Source organism: Lithobates pipiens, unplaced genomic scaffold, assembly GCF_037356315.1.
Source record: "Lithobates pipiens isolate NorthernLeopardFrog02 unplaced genomic scaffold, aLitPip1_a1.2 Scaffold_35, whole genome shotgun sequence".
In the NCBI taxonomy this organism is placed as follows: Eukaryota; Metazoa; Chordata; class Amphibia; order Anura; family Ranidae; genus Lithobates; species Lithobates pipiens.
In genome coordinates this window covers 6,533,232-6,560,075 of record NW_027507811.1, presented here as the reverse complement: position 1 = coordinate 6,560,075, position 26,844 = coordinate 6,533,232, and the positions used below count along the sequence as shown (strand labels likewise).

General features: G+C 46.5%; 3 protein-coding genes across 3 annotated transcripts in view; all 3 read right to left on the bottom strand.

The window, feature by feature from the left end:
• LOC143955461 (uncharacterized) overlaps positions 1–26,844 on the bottom strand; it is a 133,530-nt gene that overhangs the window by 63,372 nt on the left and 43,314 nt on the right. Inside the window, exons 17-23 of the mRNA XM_077465504.1 lie at positions 20,778–20,846; positions 20,289–20,423; positions 20,024–20,200; positions 14,469–14,609; positions 1,971–2,063; positions 1,684–1,890; positions 643–1,528 (exon numbers count right to left, since the gene is read on the bottom strand). Of these exons, the coding sequence (XP_077321630.1) occupies positions 643–1,528; positions 1,684–1,890; positions 1,971–2,063; positions 14,469–14,609; positions 20,024–20,200; positions 20,289–20,423; positions 20,778–20,846 (1,708 nt within the window). The remainder of the gene's footprint in view (positions 1–642; positions 1,529–1,683; positions 1,891–1,970; positions 2,064–14,468; positions 14,610–20,023; positions 20,201–20,288; positions 20,424–20,777; positions 20,847–26,844) is intronic.
• Positions 16,194–17,754, bottom strand: LOC143955871 (uncharacterized). Its single transcript, XM_077465990.1, has one exon. It carries the CDS (start codon positions 17,462–17,464, stop codon positions 16,592–16,594), a length of 873 nt encoding a protein of 290 aa, XP_077322116.1. The 5' UTR covers positions 17,465–17,754; the 3' UTR covers positions 16,194–16,591.
• LOC143955877 (uncharacterized) lies at positions 18,550–19,971 on the bottom strand. Its single transcript, XM_077465996.1, has 5 exons — positions 19,863–19,971; positions 19,567–19,773; positions 19,265–19,486; positions 18,975–19,175; positions 18,550–18,819 (listed from the first exon to the last, which is right to left on the bottom strand). Exons 2-5 carry the CDS (start codon positions 19,699–19,701, stop codon positions 18,565–18,567), a joined length of 813 nt encoding a protein of 270 aa, XP_077322122.1. The 5' UTR covers positions 19,702–19,773; positions 19,863–19,971; the 3' UTR covers positions 18,550–18,564.

Sequence of the window (26,844 nt, the reverse complement as noted above, 5' to 3'; positions counted from 1 at the left end):
TAGAGACCACTTTGCAAATCTCATCTATGGAGTGTCTCCAGTGCAGGGAGCAGCCATTTTGGTTGGGTTTAATTTGATACAGGAGGTGATTGGCTGAACAAAGAGGAGTGTGAGGTCTGCAAGCTGGGTGGAAAGGAGAAGAACTGTCTTGAAGCAAGCAGGTATGTGGGAAAAAAAAATACTGGGCTGAAGACTGAATGAAACTCTTCCATAGCTGATCATCATTGGGAGAGACTAGTCATCATGCAGTGTGAGGTGTGATTCAGATGCCTGGTGGGATCAGACTGGACTAGAGAGCAATCCCACCACCTGTAACGAAGGACACCTGTCTCAGCAGGATTGAAAAGGAGAGATCACAGCAGCTTCTATCCCTGCCTGTGTCATCTTCAGTTATGCCGACAAATGTCTAAATGAACAGGCGGCTCCTCTGGGGGTAGCGCTACACTACAAAATGGGCAGAACTAAATTTTTAACATTCAGCTCCTGTTGACTTCAAAAGGTTTTGGTTTCAGCAAAAAACTTTAACCATGTTTGCTGAAGCCACCTTGAACCGAACCCAGGTGTGTTTGGCTCATTACTACTCTGGACCAATCAGTGAGCAGTAACAAAGCAGAGATAAGAGAAGAATATATGATGGGTCACCTGTGCTGATCTCTGTAGGAGTGTCCTCCTCTATGAATGTCCTCGTCATTCCAGCCTCCTCCGTATATTGCTGATCATCCCTCACATACATCTCTTCTACTTCACCCTCAACTTTCATGTTCCCCAGATCTTCACCCTCAACTTTCATGTTCACCCGATCTTCACCCTCAACTTTCATGTTCACCCGATCTTCACCCTCAACTTTCATGTTCACCCGATCTTCACCCTCAACTTTCATGTTCATCAGATCTTCACCCTCAACTTTCATGTTCATCAGATCTTCACCCTTAACTTTCATGTTCATCAGATCTTCACCCTCATCTTTCATGTTCACCCGATCTTCACCCTCAACTTTCATGTTCACCCCATCTTCACCCTCAACTTTCATGTTCCCCCGATCTTCACCCTCAACTTTCATGTTCCCCAGATCTTCACCCTCAACTTTCATGTTCACCAGATCTTCACCCTCAACTTTCATGTTCATCAGATCTTCACCCTCAACTTTCATGTTCCCCAGATCTTCACCCTCAACTTTCCTGTTCCCCAGATCTTCACCCTCAACTTTCCTGTTCCCCAGATCTTCACCCTCAACTTTCATGTTCACCCGATCTTCACCCTCAACTTTCCTGTTCCCCAGATCTTCACCCTCAACTTTCATGTTCACCCGATCTTCACCCTCAACTTTCATATTCCCCAGATCTTCACCCTCAACTTTCATATTCCCCAGATCTTCACCCTCAACTTTCATGTTCATCAGATCTTCACCCTCAACTTTCATGTTCATCAGATCTTCACCCTCAACTTTCATGTTCAACCGATCTTCACCCTCAACTTTCATGTTCATCAGATCTTCACCCTCAACTTTCATGTTCACCCGATCTTCACCCTAAACCAACAGAATGGCAGAAAATATCATCTGTAACATAGAAGTATTTATGATGTGAGATCACATAGAAAATATCATCTTGTAGAGTCCACACATCATCTCCACATGTCAGAGTGTTCAATCACTTTATGTTCCCGACCCTCAACTCCACCTACCTGATGATAGTGGGGGATGGTGTGACCTTCCTGTGGGGAATCCCGGGAATACAGAGGACAGGGACATCTCTCTGGTGGGTTCCTGGTATTAGGTGGCTCCATCACATCCTTGTGTCCTTTTAAAAATGTCTCCATCACACCATACTCCTCATCCTCCTCTTTATATTCTTCTTTAACAATAATATTATAATCCCCGAAGGTTTCGTTCTGGATAAATAATAAAACATTAATTGTAATAAACATACAGGTGTATAAATCATAACTATCAGTGATTGTTCCTCATCTACCTGATGATGGTGGGGGATGGTGTGACCTTCCTGTGTGGAATCCCGGGAATACAGAGGACGGGGACATCTCTCTGGTGGGTTCCCATTACTGGATCCATCTGTAGGAAACACACACACTGACTGAATACATTGTTTCTATGTGTTTATCAGATGATGGGGGATCTAGGTGGAGCCTCCGTACTGCTCTCTCCTTTACAATAAAGTCTCCTCTTACCCGGTGATGTGAGGGGCGGCTGATTGTCCATCATGACGTCCTTGTAGAGATCCTTGTGTCCTTCTAAATACTCCCACTCCTCCATGGAACTAAACCTTCGGTACATTTTCCTCAGATATGTTGCGTTCCGACCAATGACCTTTTCACCAAATTCTATATATGTGTGTATGATCATCTGCTGGAGATAAAAGACGTCACAGTGACTATGGAGGAAGAGGACGGACATGACGGGGGGGTTACCGGGTATAAATAGAAAATAAGATCTTAATACCTTCTCTACTGCCAGGTCCAGAAATGTCTCCTCTCCACTTCCTACCGACTCACCTCTCACCCGGAACTTCCTGTCTGTACCTGACATCACTTCCTGTCTGCCTTCCATAGAGACTTTCTGTCTGGGTAAAAGTGATATCACCACCTTCTGGAAAGCAGAGGAACTGCAACCTCAAGACACATCAAATAGTGTGAAAATGGCCCAAAATTAGAGGGAAAAATAGGGATTGGCTGATACTCTTTTTGTCTATCTCACTTGGATTTCTCAGTGTAGGCCCTTTCCCCTGTTTTGGGGGTGTCCCGTCTTTGTGGTAGAGCTGCCAAAGGTAAGACATTAAGCCGAGCTAAAACTTGATGATTAACAAAAGATCCGAGACATGGGCCAAAACAGGGTCAATGGGAAATCCGGGTGAGATGGACAAAAAAGTAATCTTAGGAGTCCATACAGATCTATTGGTGATAAAATTCAGAAATCTGAAGGATTCAACGTGTTTTAGGGGGTTAAATAATATCCCTTCATCAGGGATTTGATAAGAATAGCATGGGTTTCCCAAATACACACCCATTGTGCCTAAAAATGCTCTTGTTTTTATGTAGAACTATGTCCAGGGGCTTTTTTTTTTTTAGAGAAAGTCCTATAGAAAGCGTTCCCTTTCTTCTCCAAAACTTGATGTTCTCTTATGTCATGTTTTTTTTTAATTATTTTTGTTGGGTAACCATGAATTGTGTACTCCAGCAAGAGCACCTCATTAGAATTCACCATTCTGATGTCTGATTTAGCCTTCTAATGCCGCTTACTGCTGTAGCCTTTTTTCATAGTGCTATTGGTGCAGCATGGCCAATGTGGTGACGTTTCGGCGCGTAGACGTTTCACATATCAGGCAGTTGGCAGAAGCTTTTGCTGATGCTACAATTTGGCCAGGAGAACTGCCCAAAGTGGCCATACATTATTCTGGCCTACCGTGGGACACTAGGGTTGCCATCTCATCCCTTTAAAAAATGAACACTTATTAATTACACAGGTTCTGAGGCTGATTAAGGTGGTAATTAAACTCATTTGGTGCCTTATCTGCATTAAATTAGCCTCAAAAACCTGTGTAATTCATATGTGTTCGGGTTTAAAGGGATGAGGTGGCAACCCTATGGGGCACCCTGAAAGCCAGGGTACCTAACAAGGAACTTCTAAACTGCCATGCTCAGGCCTTGTGCCAAGCAAGTTACTTGTATGTAAAATTTCATAGTAGAAGGACAGCCAGCGGGTTGATGCGATTGTCACTCACAACGTGGCCTGGTACAAGCTGATATTGGGGTGGGGGGATATTTGGCAGCCACTTCGCAGCTTGAAGAGCCTTTAGAGTCTATGGTCCAGTGTAGCTCATGTCTCCAAGGCATTCTAGCTGTGGACCAGCATAACAGCATTTGCCTTTGATATAGCATAGGCTCTAGGGTGTTTAGAGGTTCTGAGAAGTCATCAATTGAGGCCATTATAAAGGAAGGAGAGTTGACCATGCTGTCACCATCACCAAAGCATAGGACATTGGGTGGCACAACTAACTCCAGTTCTTGTCCACGAAGAGCCTTTAGAGTCTATGGTTCAGTGTAGCTCAGGTCTCCAAGGCATACTAGCTGTGGACCAGCATAACAGCATTTTGCCTTTGACATAGCATAGGCCAGTGATGGTGAACCTTGGCACCCCAGATGTTTTGAAACGACATTTCCCATGATGCTCAACTACTTTGCAGAGTGCATGAGCATCATGTGAAATGTAGTTCCAAAACATCTGGGGTGCCAAGGTTCGCCATCACTGGCATAGGCTCTGGCGTGTTTAGAGGTTCTGAGGAGTCATCGACTGAGGCCATTATAAAGGAAGGAGAGTTGACCACACTGTTACCATCAACAAAGCATAGGACATTGGGTGGCACAACTAACTCTAGTTTTTGTCCATGAAGAGCCTTTCGAGTCTATGGTCCAGTGTCTCCAAGGCACAACTAACTCTAGTTTTTGTCCATGAAGAGCCTTTTGAGTCTATGGTCCAGTGTCTTCAAGGCATACTAGCTGTGGACCAGCATAATAGCATTTTGCCTTTGACACAGCATAGGCTCTGCAGTGTTTAGAGGTTCTGAGGAGTCATCTATTGAGGCCATTATAAAGGAAGGAGAGTTGACCATGCTGTCACCATCACCAAAGCATAGGACATTGGGTGGCACAACTAACTCCAGTTTTTGCCTATGAAGAGCCTTTCAAGTCTATGGTCCAGTGTAGGAGTCTATGGTTCAGTGTAGCTCATGTCTCCAAGGAGTACTAGCTGTGGACCAGCATAACAGCATTTTGCCTTTGACATAGCATAAGCTCTGGGGTGTTTAGAGGTTCTGAGGAGTCATCGATTGAGGCCATTATAAAGGAAGGAGAGTTGACCACACTGTTACCATCAACAAAGCATAGGACATTGGGTGGCACAACTAACTCTAGTTTTTGTCCATGAAGAGCCTTTTGAGTCTATGGTCCAGTGTCTCCAAGGCATACTAGCTGTGGACCAGCATAATAGCATTTTGCCTTTGACACAGCATAGGCTCTGCAGTGTTTAGAGGTTCTGAGGAGTCATCGACTGAAGCCATTATAAAGGAAGGAGAGTTGACCATGCTGTCACCATCACCAAAGCATAGGACATTGGGTGGCACAACTAACTCCAGTTTTTGTACACGAAGAGCCTTTCGAGTCTATGGTCCAGTATAGGAGTCTATGGTCCAGTGTAGCTCATGTCTCCAAGGAGTACTAGCTGTAGACCAGCATAACAGCATTTTGCCTTTGACATAGCATAAGCTCTGGGGTGTTTAGAGGTTCTGAGGAGTCATCGATTGAGGCCATTATAAAGGAAGGAGAGTTGACCACACTGTTACCATCAACAAAGCATAGGACATTGGGTGGCACAACTAACTCTAGTTTTTGTCCATGAAGAGCCTTTTGAGTCTATGGTCCAGTGTCTCCAAGGCATACTAGCTGTGGACCAGCATAATAGCATTTTGCCTTTGACACAGCATAGGCTCTGCAGTGTTTAGAGGTTCTGAGGAGTTATCTATTGAGGCCATTATAAAGGAAGGAGAGTTGACCATGCTGTTACCATCAACAAAGCATAAGACATTGGGTGGCACAACTAACTCTAGTTTTTGTCCATGAAGAGCCTTTCGAGTCTATGGTCCAGTGTCTCCAAGGCACAACTAACTCTAGTTTTTGTCCATGAAGAGCCTTTCGAGTCTATGGTCCAGTGTCTCCAAGGCACAACTAACTCTAGTTTTTGTCCATGAAGAGCCTTCCGAGTCTATTGTCCAGTGTCTCCAAGGCATACTAGCTGTGGACCAGCATAATAGCATTTTGCCTTTGACACAGCATAGGCTCTGCAGTGTTTAGAGGTTCTGAGGACTTATCTATTGAGGCCATTATAAAGGAAGGAGAGTTGACCATGCTGTCACCATCACCAAAGCATAGGACATTGGGTGGCACAACTAACTCCAGTTTTTGTCCATGAAGAGCCTTTCGAGTCTATGGTCCAGTGTAGGAGTCTATGGTTCAGTGTAGCTCATGGCTCCAAGGAGCACTAGCTGTGGACCAGCATAACAGCATTTTGTCTTTGACATAGCATAAGCTCTGGGGTGTTTAGAGGTTCTGAGGAGTCATCGATTGAGGCCATTATAAAGGAAGGAGAGTTGACCACACTGTTACCATCAACAAAGCATAAGACATTGGGTGGCACAACTAACTCTAGTTTTTGTCCATGAAGAGCCTTTCGAGTCTATGGTCCAGTGTCTCCAAGGCACAACTAACTCTAGTTTTTGTCCATGAAGAGCCTTTCGAGTCTATGGTCCAGTGTCCCTTTAATAAGGGGACCCCTAGATACCGGCCCCCCACCCTATGTGAATGAGTATGGGGTACAATGTACCCCTACCCATTCACCTGTAAAATAAAAGTACCAAAAAAAAACACAACACACGAGATAAAATACTTTATTGCACAGCTCCGGGGGTCTTCCGTCTTCGGGGGTCTTCTCACCGGACTCCTCCGCTATCTTCTTGTAGCTCTTTTGCTAGCGGAGGAGTCCGGCTTTCTTCCTCCCCGCCGCCGGCCTCTTCTCCCGACTTCGGGGGTCTTGTCCCCCTCTTCGGTTCTTCTGCCGGGCCACCGCGCCTTCTTATAGCTCTTTTACAGGCGGTGGCCCGGTCTTCTGTCGCCGCTGTCGCCGCCGCCTTCCGTTCTTCTTCTTCTTCTTCTCCAGGAGATGTTGCCTCGACGATCTCTCCGGCCGGAATGCCAGAGCCGCGCTGCGCGGCCACTTATATAGTGACAATGGGGCGGTGTCACATGGTATATGTCACATGGGTTGGTGTCACATGGTGACCCCGCCCCCTTACGATGTCATAGTCCCCATGTGACATCAACCCATGTGACCAACCCATGTGACATATACCATGTGACACCGCCCCATTGTCCCTATATAAGTGGCAGCGCAGCGCGGCTCTGGCATTCCGGCCGGAGAGATCGTCGAGGCAACATCTCCTGGAGAAGAAGAAGAAGAAGAAGAACGGAAGGCGGCGGCGACAGCGGCGACAGAAGACCGGGCCACCGCCTGTAAAAGAGCTATAAGAAGGCGCGGTGGCCCGGCAGAAGAACCGAAGAGGGGGACAAGACCCCCGAAGTCGGGAGAAGAGGCCGGCGGCGGGGAGGAAGAAAGCCGGACTCCTCCGCTAGCAAAAGAGCTACAAGAAGATAGCGGAGGAGTCCGGCGAGAAGACCCCCGAAGACGGAAGACCCCCGGAGCTGTGCAATAAAGTATTTTATCTCGTGTGTTGTGTTTTTTTTTGGTACTTTTATTTTACAGGTGAATGGGTAGGGGTACATTGTACCCCATACTCATTCACATAGGGTGGGGGGCCGGTATCCGGGGGCCCCCTTATTAAAGGGGGCTCCCGGATTCCGATAAGCCCCCCGCCCGCAGACCCCGACAACCAACGGCCAGGGTTGTCGGGAAGAGGCCCTTGTCCTCATCAACATGGGGACAAGGTGCTTTGGGGTGGGGGGGGCGCGCGCCCCCCCTTCCCCAAGGCACCCCCCATGTTGAGGGCACACGGCCTGGTACGGCTCAGGAGGGGGGGGGCTCGCTCGCCCCCTTTCCTGGCCGGCCGGGTAGCGTGCTCGGACAAGGGTCTGTTGTGGACTTGGGGGGCACCCCCACGCCGATTTTTTTCGGAGTTGGGGTTCCCCTTTAAGTCCATTCCAGGCGGCGGGGCCAGCGACGTCTCCTTCGCGGGCCCCGCCTACCTGGAGACGCGCTCGAAATGAGCGGACTTTTCTCCGCGTGTGTGGGCGAGTCCGTTCATTTCAAAAGTAGAGCGGATTGTATGGCGGACTTAGTCCGCCGTATTAGTCCGCTCAAAAAGTGCCGTGTGTGGGCAAGTCCGTTCAGTCAAAAGTTTGGACGGACTGTCTGTCGGATTGTCTGACGAACTTAGTTGGGCAGACAATCCGCCCCGTGTGTACGCGGCCTAAGGAACATCAACACCACATTGCCATCTTCCATACAAAAAATACTTCAAAGCGAACAACTATTAAAAACCGGACGACAAGCAGCTCTCAACCACAGGAAGACATCTACTCGACCACTACAATTAGATTGCGCCTTGATTAACGCCAGGTCTGCAGTCAAACATAGACTGGAAGTACACGACTTCATCATCGAGAACAATGTAGACTGCCTCTTCATCACCGAAAGCTGGTTAACCTCTGACTGCAACACCATCCTCACCGAATTGGTGCCGGAAAACTACAGGATCCTAACCGAACACCGGATAGGGAAAAAAGGAGGAGGCCTAGCAGTGATCTTTAAAGGTCACCTGGATCTCACTAAACCATCATCTCAGAACCCAGTGTCTTTTATGGAAACCCTGACGCTACATCTTCAACCAACACCCCATGACACCACTCATATTCTACTGTGCTACAGACCACCGGGACCAAAGTCCAATCTTCTTTCACCCCTCACGGAATCCTTTGCAATGCACACCCTAAAATTCAAAAATTTCCTGGCACTCAGAGATTTCAACCTTTGGGCAAACGAGCCTAAAGACCCCTATCGCGACTGCCTGCATCAATCAACTAGAAGAACTGGGTCTCCGGCAACTGATAAAGACTCCCACGCATGGGTCAGGACACACCCTGGACCTCATTTTCAAACAGAACATCGACGTCAACATACTCGACAACATAACTCTGCCATGGACGGATCACCACGCCATCAAATTCAAAATCACTACCAACATCACCAACGCAAAACGGAAACCTGTAACAACGCACTGGACCAGATCACATAAAAAACTGTACTCCGAAGCCTTCAAAACCACTCTGTCCAAAAAAATATCTACAATAACCTTAAACCACTCTACGGAGGAAACACTCAACTCCCTGAACAAGGCATTACTGCAATCAGCAGACTCGGTAGCACCAAAACGCAGGGCTCTCATCAGGAAGAAAAATGCTGGATGGTTTAATAGCTCCCTCTCCGTACTAAAGCAAGAACGCAAAAGAGCGGAAAGAACATGGAGAAGAAATCCCACCAAGGAAAACTTATTTAACTACAAAGGTCTGACAGAGAATTATCGGAAAGCAATCTTCAAAGCCAAAAAGGACCACTTCTCATATACAATCTCAACGGCCGCAAATCAACCACGGGAACTGTTTAAACTGGTTAATCAATCAATGAATCCGGTGTGCCTAGAACCCCCAGAAAGCGAATCCCAGGATTACTGTGACAAACTGTCAGATTTTTTCATCGATAAAGTCAAAACCATCAGGGAAACAATTTGTCAGAAGAAAACATCCAACCTCAGCCAGCAAATACATAAAGAGGATGTCTGCACCAACATACCGCAACCGCCAAAATTTTCACTATCCCCAATTACCGTAGACACTGCAAAAAACATCATTAATAAACTGCGTGACAGTACCTCACCTATTGACATCATCCCCACAAAACTACTGAAAGAATGCTCCGACATCGTGGCTCCAACCATAACCCACCTCATAAACCGATCATTCCACGAAGGGATTGTTCCCAGCATCCTCAAACAAGGCATCGTCAAACCTCTACTCAAGAAACCAAACCTGGACCCTCAGGATCCAAATAACCGTAGCCCAAATAAGGGCCTCAACACCATTTCTAAGATCATGGAGAAAGCTGTAGTACATCAGCTACAACTTCACCTGGATACTCACAAACTCCTGGACCCGCTGCAATCAGGCTTCCGTCCAGGTCATGGAACAGAAACAGCTCTCCTCAAGATTTGGGATGACGCCCTCGAAGCAGCAGATGACGGAGAGCCGTGTCTCCTCGTACTGCTAGACCTAAGTGCAGCGTTTGATACAGTAGATCACAATACTCTACTCGTCCGCCTCACAGAAGTAGCCGGAGTCCAAGACATAGATCTCCAATGGTTCGCGTCCTTCCTAGGAAATCGGTCACAGACAGTGAAACTAGGAAAATTCCTCTCCGAAACTCGGGCAGTCACCTGCGGAGTCCCTCAAGGCTCTCCGTTGTCACCCGTTCTCTTCAACATTTACATTCGCCCACTCCTTCAAATCATCAGATGCTCAGATCTCTGCTTCCACTCTTACGCTGACGACACGCAACTTTATTTTCGGATCAATGGAAAAAAAGATCACCAACAACAACTTGAAAACTGCCTCAAATCAATAGAGGACTGGATGACCACCAACTCCCTCCAGCTGAACCAATCAAAGACAGAGCTTCTTATCTTACACCCAAATCATAAGCCCGCAACCAAAACCTCCTGGTCTCCACCAACCGTCTTTGGGCAGACTATCTCCCCAAAGACCAAAGCGAAGAGTCTCGGGGTTATTTTAGACGCACAAATGTCAATGGATGCGCAAATAGTATCTGTAGTCAGTGGATCTCACCATCTGCTGCGCATGCTCCGCAGACTCATCCCTTTTATCCCAAAGAATGACAAAGCAGTGGTAGTTGGAACAATCATTAATTCAGGACTGGACTACGCAAACTCGCTTTACATAGGATTACCACAATATCAACTTGTGTGATTACAACTGATCCAAAACACGGCGGCAAGGCTGATAACAGGAAAAAAACCCTGGGAATCCATTTCTCCTTCACTGAGGAGCTTACATTGGCTAACCGTAAAAAATCGGATCACGTTCAAGACCCTTTGCCTCACCCACAAATGCGTGCATAGAGAAGCTCCGCAATACCTAATGGAGAAAATAAATCATTACACACCAAACCGCAGTCTTCCATCAGCCAACAAAAACCTCCTCCTCGTGCCCAAAGCCCGGTATAAATCCAAGGGGGATCGGAGATTCGCTGTCCAAGGGCCTCGGCTATGGAATGCTCTACCAATCAACATCCGCCTGGAAGAAAATCACCTGGCTTTTAGGAAAAAACTCAAGACCTTCCTCTTTTAGCAGATGATCAAAGCTCGCCACAGCGCCTAGAGGCGATTCAGTTCGCATTGTGCGCTATACAAGTATTTCATTCATTCATTCATTCATTCATACAAAGGAGGACCCTCTCTTCACTATTATGACTTTTTTTCATGTTACATGTTTCCAAGGGTAGTACCCATCTCCCCGTGCCCTTTTTTTTTTTGACACTCCCTTGCCTATTCTGCTTGAAAATAGCCTGAATTTATTTTGTTGGGATCTATCCACCTCAAGGATCTCAATAGGGTTTGGATAAGGGTTTGCAAACTAAATGCTGTGAATGGAATCCATCTACAGGGGTTGGACAGAAAAACGGAAACACCAGGTAGAAAGAAAGAAATCATGACCTAATATGGTGTTGGACCGCTTTTGGCTTCCAAAACGTCTCGAATTCTCATGGGAATCGACAAATATAAGTCTTCGATGGCGGACAATTGACTCTAATGCCGCGTACACGCGATGGGAACTTCGGCCAGAAAAAGACCGATGAGAGCTTTTCATCGGAAAATTGCTGGTGCAATTTCGGCCAACAAAAGGTTGAGAGCAGGTTCTCAATTTTTCAGACGAAAAAAGTTTCGATCGGAAATACCGATCGGCTGTAGCAATTCTGCCGCGCAAAATTCCTACGCATGCTCGGAAACAATTCGACGCATGCTCGGAAGCATTGAACTTCATTTTTTCGGCTTGACGTAGAGTTGTACGCCACCTCATTCTTGTCAGGGCTGGCTTAGCCCTTCCTCCTCTGGGCTGGCCGCTCAGCTTTCGGCTAATTGCCAGCTTTCTTCTCTTTCCACAGTTACCAGCTGTTCCCGATGATGCTCGTCTGACCTGCCTATTTAAAGCCTTCCAGCTCACTCTTTTCTTTGCCTTCACATTGGTCGCATCACAAGGAACCATCTCCTGCTGTTTGTTTCAAGACTGGCTTGCTGACATCCCTCCTGGCTTCTTATCCTGCTTGCTGTGCTCTCCTTGGATCCCTGACTTCTGGCCTGGCTGATTACCCAATCTGGTTAATGAACTTTGGACTGGCTGACTACCCGATCTGGCTACGGGACTCTGGCTATGCTTGACTACGCTTTTTTTTGATGTAGAGTTGTACGCCACCTCGTTCTTGTCAGGGCCGGCTTAGCCCTTCCTCCTCTGGGCTGGCCGCTCAGCTGTCGGCTAATTGCCAGCTTTCTTCTCTTTCCACAGTTACCAGCTGTTCCCGATGATGCTCGTCTGACCTGCCTATTTAAAGCCTTCCTGCTCCCTTTTTCATTTGCCTTCACGTTGGTCACATCATAGGGAACCATCTCCTGCTGTTTGTTTCAAGACTGGCTTGCTGACATCCCACCTGGCTTCTTATCCTGCTTGCTGTGCTCTCCTTGGATCCCTGACTTCTGGCCTGGCTGATTACCCGATCTGGTTAATGAACTTTGGACTGGCTGACTACCCGATCTGGCTACGGGACTCTGGCTATGCTTGACTACGCTTTTTTATATTTACCTTTTTATTTCTATTAATAAACAAGTGCGATTTGATTGTACTTCTGTCTCAGTCTGATTCATGGTTTCTGACAGTTCTTGACTGTCGGGGATTTGGTGTGACCGTGTGTAGGCAACACAAGCGCGAGCGGAATTCCGTCGGGAAAACCATCAGAGCTTTTTCCGACCATAATTCCGATCGTGTGTGTATGTGGCATTATACCGCTCTTCATGCAAAAATCGTTCCAGTTCTCGTGGAGGTGCCGGAAGAGGAACAGCAAGCCAAAAACTTTGTTCTCCACAATTGACCATAGTGGCTCTATAATATTGAACTCCGGCGACTGTGGCGCCTAGGAGAGGTGCAAGACGTTGTTGAAGGGATATTTAGCATAACCGCTTTCATTCGTTAAGAAAATCGGTTTCCATTTTGTGTCTCTCTAACATCCACTTCACAAATAGACATGCTCAAATTTTGCTAATCTAGTTTCGTTTCTCATGTTACTGTTATCTTCTTTCAGTTGTTTCGTTTCTTGGAAAGCACATGATTTTAAGGAATCACTAGTTTCACTTTTATTGTAGGCTGTACTTGTACTGTATATGATTGGATAATCTGTTTGACACGTTCAAAGGGCGGTACTTTCTAAAAGCCCCCTTTAAATATTCACACCAAAGAATAAAGATTAGATTTGCTCGGAGAGACTTTGTTGTTTTGTGTCATTGTCTCAATGGGCTAATCTCACAGGCCCGTGTGGGTGATTGGACATCACACTTTAACAGACACGAAGGAGTTAAAAGAAATCACCTCTAGACAATCTACATTCCCTTCAGTTGTTAGACATGTACACAACGGGAAAAAAAAAATGTGTTTTGTTTTGTTAATTACCTCACTTCGTTTTCGGAATGTGTTCGTTGATTCATTTTCAGATTCGATTTGAATTTCCCGAAATTGACCAAATTGAATTCAATTGGACTAAACTCGGATAAGTTGAATCTGCATTCTCGTTCGGATTTTTTTTTTTTTCAATTCGAATGCGGCTGCCGAATTGCAGAATGTTTACATCTCAAATCGAATTAGAATTTCGTTATTTCAGACAAATTGAATTTCGTTATTTCAGTTTACATTTGTTACTATTGTAATTCGAATACATCCACATTTCCAAAAAAAAAAAAACGTGTTCGAATTTTGATTTGAAACGAAACAAATCGCACATGTCTAGACTTCTTCTGCATGCTCATCAAACCACTTACCGCTTTTACCTCTGGAGATCAGTCCATTGGATCAACAGACCATAACGTGAGTATGGAGTGCTTCTTGGAGGCCACATGCTTTTTCTTGAATAAAACCATCATTGTATGCCACATCTCATCGAATACTTACTGTCTTTTTAGATACCCCACATATACATCTACTCCTGAGGAAGCGAGCAGAGCTCGCGAAACGCGTCAAGTATATAAGCTGTATATGTATACTATGTACTTTTAGTATTATAACAAACATGTTTATGGTACTTATTTGTTTTGACCTCTATGAACAACTCATTTTAAGTCTGATGGGCTAACTTGTTTTGTATTATATGTATTATAGGGATGGAGTTGTATCATATTAAGAGATAGTATTCAGACCACCCTCTTCTTTTCATCAAACCACGATGTGACAACACCAGCTGTGGGGATCATAGCATTATCGTCTTGGTAAATGGCGCTGTCTTTGGGAGGCAATGTTGGCCAAAATTTGAACAGCGAAAGAATGTGAGAAAAGGGGAGTGGGGGGAGGAGGGGGATGCGAGCTACTACCTCCTGTGCAATGCCTGGTGAGCCTCAAGAACACAGCACTCGGCCTATGAAGTCTCTGGAAACCTCCATACAGCCCATGCAAAAAAAGGAGAAAGGCTGGTGCTATGAAAGTCGGCTAAAACGGTTTTATTCCAAAAGAAATCCAACGCGTTTCGTCCGCCAGAGCCATGATTAAGGCCGATTGGCCGAAACGCGTTGGATTTATTTTTGACTGCTGTTCCCATGCAATAATAAAATGATGTTTTAGCTGACTTTCATAGCACCAGCCTTTCTCCTTTTCTGTGGAAAATATTTTCCGCACTCGGGATAGAAATACGGCTTCTCCCCCTGCGTGAGATTTTCTATGTATAACAAGTTCTGTGGAGAACATTTTCCAGGATAGGAATACGGCTTCTACTCCTGAGACCATTTTTATTTATTTTTTTATGCAATCTTTATTTGGATTTAAACATGAAAAATAAAACAAAGAGCAGTATAACAGGCATGAACATCATGCCCCATAAATCAAAGCAGTTTGACATACACGAGAGTATATAATACAGAGGAACGTGACACAAGAGAACGTAAGCATGATGGTTAAAGCTTGTTTACCCGAGGACATTGTGGAACCCACTCTAGGGGCGCTCCGACCACCAATATCCAGGGCAACCATCTCTGCAGCACTTCACCAATCAAGCCTGTATGGTAGAGTGGCCAGACGGAATCCACTCCTCAGTAAAAGGCATAGGACAGCCCACCTGGAGTTTGCCAAAAGCCACCCGAAGGACTCTCAGACCATGAGAAACCAAATTCTCTGGTCTGATGAAACAAAGACTGAACTCTTTGGCATGAATGGCAAGCATCATGTCTGGAAGAAACCAGGCACCACTCATCACCTGGCCAATACCATCCCTACTGTGAAGCATGGTGGTGGCGGCATCATGCTGTGGGTGATGTTTTTCAGCAGCGGGAACTGGGAGACTAGTCAGGGTGGAGGGAAAGATGATTGCAGCAATGTACAGAGACCTCCTAGATGAAAACCTGCTCCAGAGTGCTCTGGACCTCAGACTGGGGTGAAGGTTCATCTTCCAACAGGACAACGACCCCAAGCACACAGCCAGGATAACAAAGGAAGGGCTACAGGACAACTCTGAGAATGTCCTTGAGTGGCCCAGCCAGAGCCCAGACTTGAACATCTCTGGAGAGATCAGAAAATGGCTGTGCACCAACGCTCCCCATCCAACCTGATGGAGCTTGAGAGGTCCTGCAGAGAAGAATGGGAGAAAATGCCCAAAAATAGGAGTGCCGTGCTTGTAGCATCATACTCTACAAGACTTGAGGCTGTAATTGGTGCCAAAGTATTGAGCAAAGGCTGTTATACTTATGTATGTGGGAGGAGCCTGTGATACTTATGTAGATGGGAGGAGCCTGTGATGCTTATGTACGTGGAAGGAGCCTGTGATGCTAATGTACGTGGGAGGAGCCTGTGATGCTTATGTACATGGGAGGAGCCTGTGATGCTTATGAACATGGGAGGAGCCTATGATGCTTATGAACGTGGGAGGAGCCAGTGATACCTATGTACATGGGAGGAGCCTGTGATGCTTATGTACGTGGGAGGAGCCTGTGATGCTTATCTACGTGGGAGGAGCCTGTGATGCTTATGTACGTGGAAGGAGCCTGTGATGCTAATGTACGTGGGAGGAGCCTGTGATGCTTATGTACATGGGAGGAGCCTGTGATGCTTATGAATGTGGGAGGAGCCTGTGATGCTTATGTACATGGGAGGAGCCTGTGATGCTTATGTACATGGGAGGAGCCTGTGATGCTTATGTACGTGGGAGGAGCCTGTGATACCTATGTACATGGGAGGAGCCTGTGATGCTTATGTACTTGGGAGGAGCCTGTGATGCTTATGTACGTGGGAGGAGCCTGTGATGCTTATGTACATGGGAGGAGCCTGTGATGCTTATGTACGTGGGAGGAGCCTGTTATGTGTATGTACGTGGGAGGAGCCTGTGATGCTTATGTGCATGGGAGGAGCCTGTGATGCTTATGTACATGGGAGGAACTTGTGATGCTTATGTACATGGGAGGAGCCTATGATGCGTATGTACGTGGGAGGAGCCTGTGATGTGTATGTACGTGGGAGGAGCCTGTGATGCTTATATACGTGGGAGGAGCCTGTGATACTTATGTACATGAGATTTTTTTATTTTTAATAAATTTGCAAAGATTTCAAACAAACTTCTCTCACGTTGTCGTTATGGGGGATTGTTTGTTGAATTTTGAGGAAAATTATTGTTTTTTCCTCCGTGTGGGAGATCTTTAATTTAAAACAAACTCGATTTGTGTGGGAAATTATTCCGGCAATCAGAAGAGGCATTCGGGGGCTTCTATCTCATGTGCAGTCTCTGATGTCTATACAGGCTGGGCTTATCATAAAAACTTTTCCCACACTCAGGGCATAAATATGGCCTCTCCCCCGTGTGAGATCTTTGATGCTTAAGAAGATCTGACTTATGCATATAACATTTCCCGCACTCGGGGCACGAATGTGGCCTCTCCCCCGTGTGAGATCTTTGATGTTTAACAAGGTCTGATTTATGCATATAACACTTCCCGCACTCGGGACAGGCATTCGGCTTCTCGCCAGCGTGGGATCTCTGATGCCTGGAAAGGATAGGCTTATCTGAAAAACATTTCCCGCACTCAGGACAGGAATAAGGCTTTTCCCCCGTGTGAGATCTCTGATGAATGACGAGTACTGATTTCTGTGTGTAGCACTTTCCGCACTCGGGGCAGGCATACGGCTTCTCGCCTGTGTGCAACCTCTGATGTCTGTTAAGGTGGGTCCTCTGTGAAAAAAATTTCCCACACTCAGGGCAGGAAAAGGGTTTCTCCCCCGTGTGCAAGCTCTGATGTTTGGAAAGATTGGACTTCTGTGAGAAACATTTCCCGCACTCGGGGCAGGAATACGGCTTCTCTCCGATGTGTAATCTCTGATGCCTGGAAAGATTGAACACATGTGAAAAAAGTTTGCCACAATCAGGACAGGGAAATTTCTCCTTCCCGAAAATTACGGCACCATCCGCCTTAGTACGAGGTTGCTCGGAGTCGGAGGGATTCCATGGTCTATCCACACTGTGAAGTCCACCATCCATAGTGGAGATCATTGTCTTTTCTCCTCCACAATCTCCTGTGATGTCCTCATCTTCCATTCTACAACCTGGAGATAAAGTGAGACGATCCTTTGAGGGTTTCTCCATGGCGTGTCCTGGAAAAATATAAAAACATCATCAATAGATATGAGAGGGTTAGTTCACTTCCATCAAGATCCCATCTGGATCAGATAGATATGAGTGAGGAGATGTTCTCTGTGGAGGTCCCAACCAGCCGGGACTTTTCCCCCCTCTTCAGTCCTTTGGTCCTCCTCCCAGATCACTTCTACATTTACACAGCCTTGTCAGAAGAGCAGGAACCAATGGGGGACTGGGAGGTCCATGCTCTTTACACAACCACAAGCCTAGGCACTGGGTCATGTGATCTCTGATAAACAAGAGGGTCAAAGTTCAGACTTGGAAGACCCTTTACCATAGAACAAGTGACCATAGGCCTAGGATTCTAGTTATAGGCAGCACTGGAGGGAGCTTGGAGCAGGATTTTCTCCTGGAAATATAAGCGCTTCAGTCTTTACGTTTCTCCTCACTTTTCATCCCAACAAGTTTTATGTTAACTACTACCTAAAAATTGTCTTCAAGAAGAGGGACCAACCTAAGAAAGCTCAATCTGTGTTATCATATCTGTGCTACTGTAACTAGGAGTCACACGCAACCTAATACTGCCAGCTGAACCCCAAATAGGGTATCAGTACAGGGAGGAGACCATTACCAACCTAATACTGCCAGCTGAACCACAAATAGGGTATCAGTACAGGGAGGGGGACCATTACCAACCTAATACTGCCAGCTGAACCACAAATAGGGTATCAGTACAGGGAGGAGACCATTACCAACCTAATACTGCCAGCTGAACCACAAATAGGGTATCAGTACAGGGAGGGGACCATCATCAACCTATTATTGGCTGATATCACTCAGCTCCTGCCCTACTCTGGATGGTTTGTGGAGGCCCTCCTTTTTGTAAGAGGGCTTTATTACTTCAATAAGCCCCCCAGCTTGTAGACCTGCACAACCAGTGGGCCAGGGATGTGTGGAAGAGACCTTTGACATGGAGACAATGTGCTATGTTAGGTGGGCTCCTCAGGACCAGATATTGCCTATTAGCCGAAAAAAATGGGCAGGTCTGATTTCTAACATTCAGCTTCCATTGACTTTAATGGGGTTTGACTACAGTACCCCAACCTTACTCATGTTTGCCAAACCCACCTCGAACCCAAACCCAGGAGTGTTTGGCTCATCACGCAATGAGGACCAATCAGTGAGCAGTAACAGAGCAGAGATAAGAGAAGAATATATGATGGGTCACCTGTGCTGATCTCTGTAGGAGTGTCCTCCTCTTTGAATGTCCTCGTCATTCCCGCCTCCTCCGTATATTGCTGATCATCCCTCACATACGTCTCTTCTACTTCACCCTCAACTTTCATCTTCATCAGATCTTCACCCTAAACCAAGAGAATGGCAGAAAATAACATCTGTAACATAGAAGTATTTATGATGTGAGATCACATAGAAAATATCATCTTGTAGAGTCCACACATCATCTCCACATGTCAGAGTGTTCAATCACTTTATGTTCCCGACCCTCAACTCCACCTACCTGATGATGGTGGGGGATGGTGTGACCTTCCTGTGTGGAATCCAGAGGACGGGGACATCTCTCTGGTGGGTTCCTGATATTAGGTGTTTCCATCATGACGTCCTTATAGAGATATTTATGTCCTTCAAAAAGCTCCTCCATCACACCATACTCATCATCCTCTTCTTTAACAACAATATTATAATCCCCAAGGTTTCCACTCTGAATATATAATAAAAATGACATCAATGGTAACAATGCAGATAATGTACAGATCCTAATGATACTATCAGTGATTGTTCCTCATCTACCTGATGATGGTGGGGGATGGTGTGATCTTCCTGTGTGGAATCCCGGGAATACAGAGGACGGGGACATCTCTCTGGTGGGTTTCTGTTTCTAGGTGGTTTCATCATACTGTCCTTTTTGAGATCTTTGTGTCCTTCAGAGATCTCCTTTATCCCACCATACTCCTCATCCTCCTCTTTATACTCTTCTTTAACAGCAAAATTATTATCCTCAAGGTTTTCACTCTGAATATTTAATAAAACCGTTATTGTAACTTACATGCTTGTGTATAAATCATAACTACCAATAATCGTCAATCATCTACCTGGTCATGGTGACCTTCCTGTTTAGAATCCCGGGAATACAGAGGACGGGGATTCTCTGGTGGGTTTCTGTAGCTGGATGACTCCACCATGGTGTCCTGGTACTGATCTTTGTGTTCTTTTAGAGACTCCTCCATCCCCCCATCCTCATCATCCTCCTCTTTTATCTCTTCTTTACCCACAACTTTAGGATCTCTCAGGTTTCCACTCTGAATATATAATAAAAATGACATCAATGGTAACAATGCAGATAATGTACAGATCCTAATGATACTATCAGTGATTGTTCCTCATCTACCTGATGATGGTGGGGGATGGTGTGACCTTCCTGTGTGGAATCCCGGGAATACAGAGGACGGGGACATCTCTCTGGTGGGTTCCCATTACTGGATCCATCTGTAGGAAACACACACACTGACTGAATACATTGTTTCTATGTGTTTATCAGATGATGGGGGATCTAGGTGGAGCCTCCGTACTGCTCTCTCCTTTACAATAAAGTCTCCTCTTACCCGGTGATGTGAGGGGCGGCTGATTGTCCATCATGACGTCCTTGTAGAGATCCTTGTGTCCTTCTAAATACTCCCACTCCTCCATGGAGAAATAGACAGTGACATCCTGACACCTTATAGGAACCTGACACACACAATGATACAGTCACCATCCAGACACATCCCTTGTCTGTTACTGGATAATGTCCCAGAATTCCCAGAATCCTCCTCACCTCTCCTGTCAGCAGCTCCATCATCTTCTTGGTGACTTCTAGAATCTTCTCCATGTTGTGTCTCTCAGGTTTTAGGGAGTCACATGGAGGCACTGTGATGGTCATATGATCACCGGACTTCACCAGAGGAAATGTCTGTATTGAGGAACCAATAGGAATATCATGTTAGAATCCCAGAATCCTCCTCACCTCTCCGGTCAGGTCTGTGTTTTATTAATAGAGATAAGAGTGATGTCATGTGACCTCCCAGAATCCTCCTCACCTCTCCGGTCAGGTCTGTGTTTTATTAATAGAGATAAGAGTGATGTCATGTGACCTCCCAGAATCCTCCTCACCTCTCCGGTCAGGTCTGTGTTTTTATTACTAGAGATAAGAGTGATGTCATGTGACCTCACAGAATCCTCCTCACCTCTCCGGTCAGGTCTGTGTTTTTATTAATAGAGATAAGAGTGATGTCATGTGACCTCCCAGAATCCTCCTCACCTCTCCAGTCAGCAGGTAGATGATCTCCAGGGTGAGGTTTAGTATCCTCTCAGTCATGTGACTCCGGTCCTCATCCATCCTCATTGGTCATGTGATCTATACAGGTTTCCTGTAGACCAAAAATTGATAACAGAGAATGATCTGGACTGTACTGGTTGTATAATATTAGGATGGGGATGTATGGGGGGGGGGGGGGATAATATGAGGGTTTCTATCATAGAAGAACAGTCCCCGGTGGGATTACACACAGAGGAACATTCAGTTTAGGGTTTGCTATGGTTTTGGTATCTGGGAACCTTTTATTCTTTGTTCTTTATACCCAAATAAAACTCCTATCCTCTACACATCACCAATATGAAAAGAATATTCTGGCCCCATAAGTGGGGGAATGTTCTACCCCTGAAAGGGTTAATCTAGGTTCCTACACTATATATGTGTGTCTCATCATCTGCTGGAGATAAAAGACATCACAGTGACTATGGAGGAAGAGGACGGAACATGACGGGGGGGTTACTGGGTGTAAATAGAAAATAAGATCTTATTACCTCCTCTATTGCCCCTTCCAGCAATGTCTCCTCTCTACTTCCTCCTGATTCACCTCTCACCTGGAATGTCCTATTTATACCTGACATCACTTCCTGTCTGTACCTGACATCACTTCCGGTCTTCCATAGAGACTTCCTGTCTAGTTAGACGTGAGATCCCCACCTTGTGGAGCTCAGAAGAACTGCAGCCCCGAGAACCATCTTCTAGCGTGAATGTGATGAACCTCGAAACACAGACAGAGGGCACCTGGAGGAAAATCACGTGGAACCTGAGGTTCCGTTATTTATCGGGGGGGAATTTGGGTATATCAGAGGGGTGGCAATAGGACGTATGCACAGAGGAATAGTCCACAGGGCAGCAGTATGGCACCGAAAGGAAAGGAAAGGAAAAATGATCCTCAAGGTGCAGTAATATTGCATAGCTAGAACTACCAATCCACAGAGTGGCAATATGACACAGCAAAGGAAGCTAGTCCACAGAGCAGCAATGTGGCACAGCAAAAAAGAAGCAGTTTATGGGGTAGCAATAGTTTTGCCACCTTATCAACCGAACGCATATTGATTACACGGGTTCTATGGCTGATTAAGGTGGTAATCAAACTCTATTGGTGCTTTATCTGCATTAAATCAGCCTCAGAACCCGTGTAATTCATATGTGTTTGGTTTTAAAGGGATGAGGTGGAAATATGACACAGCAAGAAGGAATAAAATGTGAAAGGGTACAAAGAGTTACGCTACAGACATTTATCTTTCCTGGGTAGCTGGTGTGGTAGTCTTGGCATCGGGGGGGGGGGGGGGGAGAGAGAGTCCAAGCAGGGTACTCTGGGCACACCACAGCAGGTGTCTGAGGGGAGGGCAGGCAGGGTAATCCATGGACTCTGGATACACAGCAGCAGGCATCTGAGGGGAGGGCAGGGTAATCTGTGGACTCTGGCTACACAGCAGCAGGCACCTGAGGGGGGGGGCAGGCAGGTTAATCCGTGGGCTCTGGATACACAGCAGCAGGCACCTGAGGGGGGCAGGCAGGGTAATCTGTGGACTCTGGCTACACAGCAGCAGGCACCTGAGGGGGGCAGGCAGGGTAATCTGTGGACTCTGGCTACACAGCAGCAGGCATCTGAGGGGAGGGCAGGCAGGTTAATCTGTGGGCTCTGGGTACACAGCAGCAGCCATATGCTGTGGGCTCTGGGCACGTGGCAGAAGGTGTCTGAGGAGAGGCAGCTCCTGGAGACCCAACTGTAATCTGGGTCCCCACATTCACAGGCAGCACACAGGGGTGATGGCACAGGAACACTATCCTCCCAAGTTTAGGTAGATATACCTGAGCCGGGGCTTGATCCAGTGGCCCAGGAAACCCCAACGCTCAGCATCGGATTGCACAGACAAGAGGCTCTGCCCAATTCCTGTGCAGAATGCTTTTGGAGGGGACTTTAGGCCAGGGGTCCCTAATTAAGGCCTAGCGATTGCTCACACTGTGGGACTCATAGCAGATGCTGATGTCATCAGCAAGCCACCTGTCTGGGGCCCCCGGCCATAATTTGTTTATTAAAAGTAGGTCTCCTGCTATTATCTAAAGATGTTCTGTATTTATAATTATGATAATATGTATTGTCTGTAGTGAGCCTGGAGTCGGCAAGTCTGACCTGCAAGGTGACATCTAAGTCATCCAGGTTGTTAATTCAGGATCCTCTGTGATGGGATTAGCCATGGGTCAGCTTTACCACGTTAGCTAAACTATTGTGTGATGTTTTGGGTATTTGGGACGTTGTTAATGTGGTGAGTGACCTCCTTCTCAAGTGTATAAAAGCCTGTGTTCTTGTTCAAATAAACAGTTATTATTCTGGTTTACTCCAATACTGGCACTGCCTAGTTCTTGGGGTAACTTAGCCAGATCCACTGGTCTTGTGTTCCAGAGCTTGGGAAGCAGCTTCTTGGTGGAGATACCCAACTGGGTGTCCGGAATCCATCACACATGCAGCCAGGGGCAAATTCTAATGCCCCGTACACACGATCGGACTTTCCGACAACAAAACCCTGGAATTTTGTTTGAAGATCGTTGGCTCCAACTTGTCTTGCATACAAACAGTCACACAAATATTGGTCAACAATTACGAACATGGTTACGTACAAGACGTACGTGATATCTCCATTACGAATGCTAGTTTTACAAGACCGAGCGCTTCTTGTACTTGATTCTGAGCATGCGGAAAGTCCGTCAACAAATGTTCGATGGAGCCTACACACGGTCGGACTTTCCGCCAAACTTGCATACATCCAAAATTTGTTGTCGGAAAATCCAATCGTGTGTATGGGGCATTAGTCTCCAGCGGAGTACAGCCTAGGAAGAGTGCGCTGTGCCCGGCAGACCCTGTCTGTGGCCAATGTGAGGGAATCCACACTCTGGTCGCAGCAAGGGATCTGATAGCCTGGCCCCTCACACAAATTAGGTGTGGAGTGGGGGGGGGGGGGGGCGACTGTGTTCAAGGTACCAAGGGCTGCTTGCATGTCTCCCCACACGTATGGGTGTGGGGAAGTGGAAGATGTGTGGGGGGAATGGAGGGGGAAGCCAGGTGCTGTGGACAAGTGTCCGGGATGCTTCAGGACAGTCCGGGGATTTTGGCAATTGTTGTAATGTGTGCTTATCACATATTTGTTTTTGCATGTTCCCCATTACCATCTATACCAGACCCTAATAAAGAACAAGGGTTTGGTGTGTATTCATAGGGGGGGGACCCCGTGCTGTTTTTGTGTAGGGTCCCCCATTAACATCTATACCACTCTTATGTAAGATAAGGGTCTGATCTAGATGAAGGAATTCCCCCGGCCATTTTGTTGACTTCACTGTGGTTTGGATTCGGCACCTGAGCTTCAGCGACGTTCTTCGAACCTGCGTCGAACTGAACTCAGGTACATTCGTTTGGTTCCTAGTTATGAAGTGAAGAGTAGGCTTTCCTGGAAAATTAGTCTTTAGGGATTTCTGTACACCCGCTGTGCCCATTATGATGGGTTCCCACCATCCCTGTGCTGAGATCCTGGGTCTGTACACCCGCTGTGTCCATTATGAGGAGTTCCCACCATCCCAGTGCTGAGTTCCCCGGTCTGTACACCCGCTGTGTCCATTATGAGGGATTCCCACCATCCCTGTGCTGAGTTCCTGGGTCTGTACACCCTCTGTGTCCATTATGAGGAGTTCCCACCATCCCTGTGCTGAGTTCCCGGGTCTGTACACCCGCTGTGCCCATTATGATGGGTTCCCACCATCCCTGTGCTGAGTTCTCGGGTCTGTAAACCCGCTGTGCCCATTATGATGGGTCCCCACCATCCCTATGCTGAGTTCCCGGGTCTGTACACCCGCTGTGCCCATTATGATGGGTTAATTTTGTTTATTGAAAATCTTACAAACAACAACTTATATACAATAAAAACATAATAAATAAATAAAACATATTTACAAAATAATTGAATACAATTATACAAACCAGAAAGAACAAGAACAAAATAAACAGTGCAAAACAAATTGCGCACAACATAATCCCTATGGGAGAGCCAGACTAAGGAACATCACCGTCACCATGCATGTAGCCTTTTATCAAAATTATATTGGATCTGAAAATCTAGGGGAGTGAAAGAAGAATACAAAGAAAGCCGCACACCCCGAGATCAACAGGCAGCCGCTACAGAGTCCTGATATTCCTCCACGCCTTTATCCAGGCCTCCTGCTGCCACCGGTCTTTCTCAAGACCCCGAATCTTCCCAACCTCACCCAGAATGTTCTCCACCACCACTTCCACAGGGAGGATTTTACCCCGTAAGGATACCTGACACCGTGCACTCCACGTGAAATAACGGACTACTAAACTAACTAAAAAAAGTGTTTCTAAATCATAATCCCGACGAGTCTGGAAAGCCCCATACACCCACTCTGCATAACTCATATGGGGGAGGAAGGGTATACTCAGAGCCCTCCCCACCCTCTTGTACACCTCTATATTAAAAGGGCACTGAAGTAGAAAGTGATCCATGGACTCCACCACTCCTCCACACTCCACTCTCGGGCAGCCCCGATCACTCATGGAAAGAAACTTCAAGTTGCCCTTCACATATAGTTTTCCATGAAAGGCAAGCCAAGCCTGATCCCTAAATTTCATTGGGATTCTTTCCAAATTAATCAACCGCAGACCCACCCCCAAAACCAGGCTTGGGCAATCCCTCAAGGCCAGTGGCTCGCAAAAAACAGAGCTCATGATCCGCTTCTCAAGAAGTTTCCTTGGAAGAGATCTGACTTCTCCTGCCGTTACTTGCCACTGCCGAAGCATTTTCAAACACGGGGCAACATAAGCCGGGAGCTTATCATGCTTGACCCTCAGGCTTTTCACTGGCCCACCATTTTCCCAGTCTCGCAGAAAGGGCCTAAACCAGGACTGGAAAATACCAACCCACCCAGGCGGTCTCTCTGCCAACATGTTACCAAGATTGTACTTCACAAACATCAGAGAGAAAAAGACTACAGGGTTGATCATCCCTAGACCACCCTCCCGCCTAGAAAGGTAAGTCACATTCCTTTTGACAAGGTTTATTCTGTTCCCCCATAACAGCTGGAAGAAACAAGTATAGACCCTGGTATAGAGAGAAGCTGGCAAAACGCAAACAAAACTGACATATAGAAAAATCGGAATCAGGTAAGTCTTGATCAGATCAACCTTTTCCCTCAAGGAAAGCTGCCAACCTTTCCAGCTTGCCACCTTGGCATCGGCATTCTCCAGCCTGTTCACCCAATTTGCATGACCATAGTCACCTGGGCCAAATTCAATGCCTAGAACTCTAATTTTTTGCTGGGGCTCCGGGAAGTCATCCGGGAGAACAAAGCTCTCACCTTCCACGCCCATCCAGAAAGCTTCACACTTGTCCTGGTTGACCTTTGAACCTGATGCCTCTGAATACTGTGTTATCACTGAGACCACCTCCTGCGCCTCTCCAGTCCCAGAGACAAAAACAGAAACATCATCAGCATAGGCCACAACTTTCAAAGGAGGCTCACCAGCGATGCCCATAGGTACCCCACACAATGGCCCATTCTCCAGCCTTCTGATGAAGGGGTCAATTGCAAATGCATATAACAGAGGACTCAATGGGCACCCCTGACGCACACCCGAGCCGACCACAAAGGGTTGCCCGACCCAACCATTAACTAGCGGAAAGCTTTCAGCCCCTTTGTACAAAATCTTAAGCCAATCAATGAAACCCCCCTCCAGGCCATATCTGCCAAGAAGGAGCCATAAGTACTCATGATTAACCCGATCAAAGGCCTTAGCCTGATCCAATGTCAGCAAAAATTTACCCCAACCAGCAGCCCTACAACGCTCCAAGGCCTCCCGGACAGCTAACACTGCTGAGAAAGTGCTTCTACCTTGGACCGAACAGTGCTGGTGGTGAGATAACAAACTGCCTGCCACTGGTGATAATCGCCAGAAAAAAATCTTTGCCAGTATCTTTCTATCGACATTAAGAAGGCTAATGGGGCGCCAATT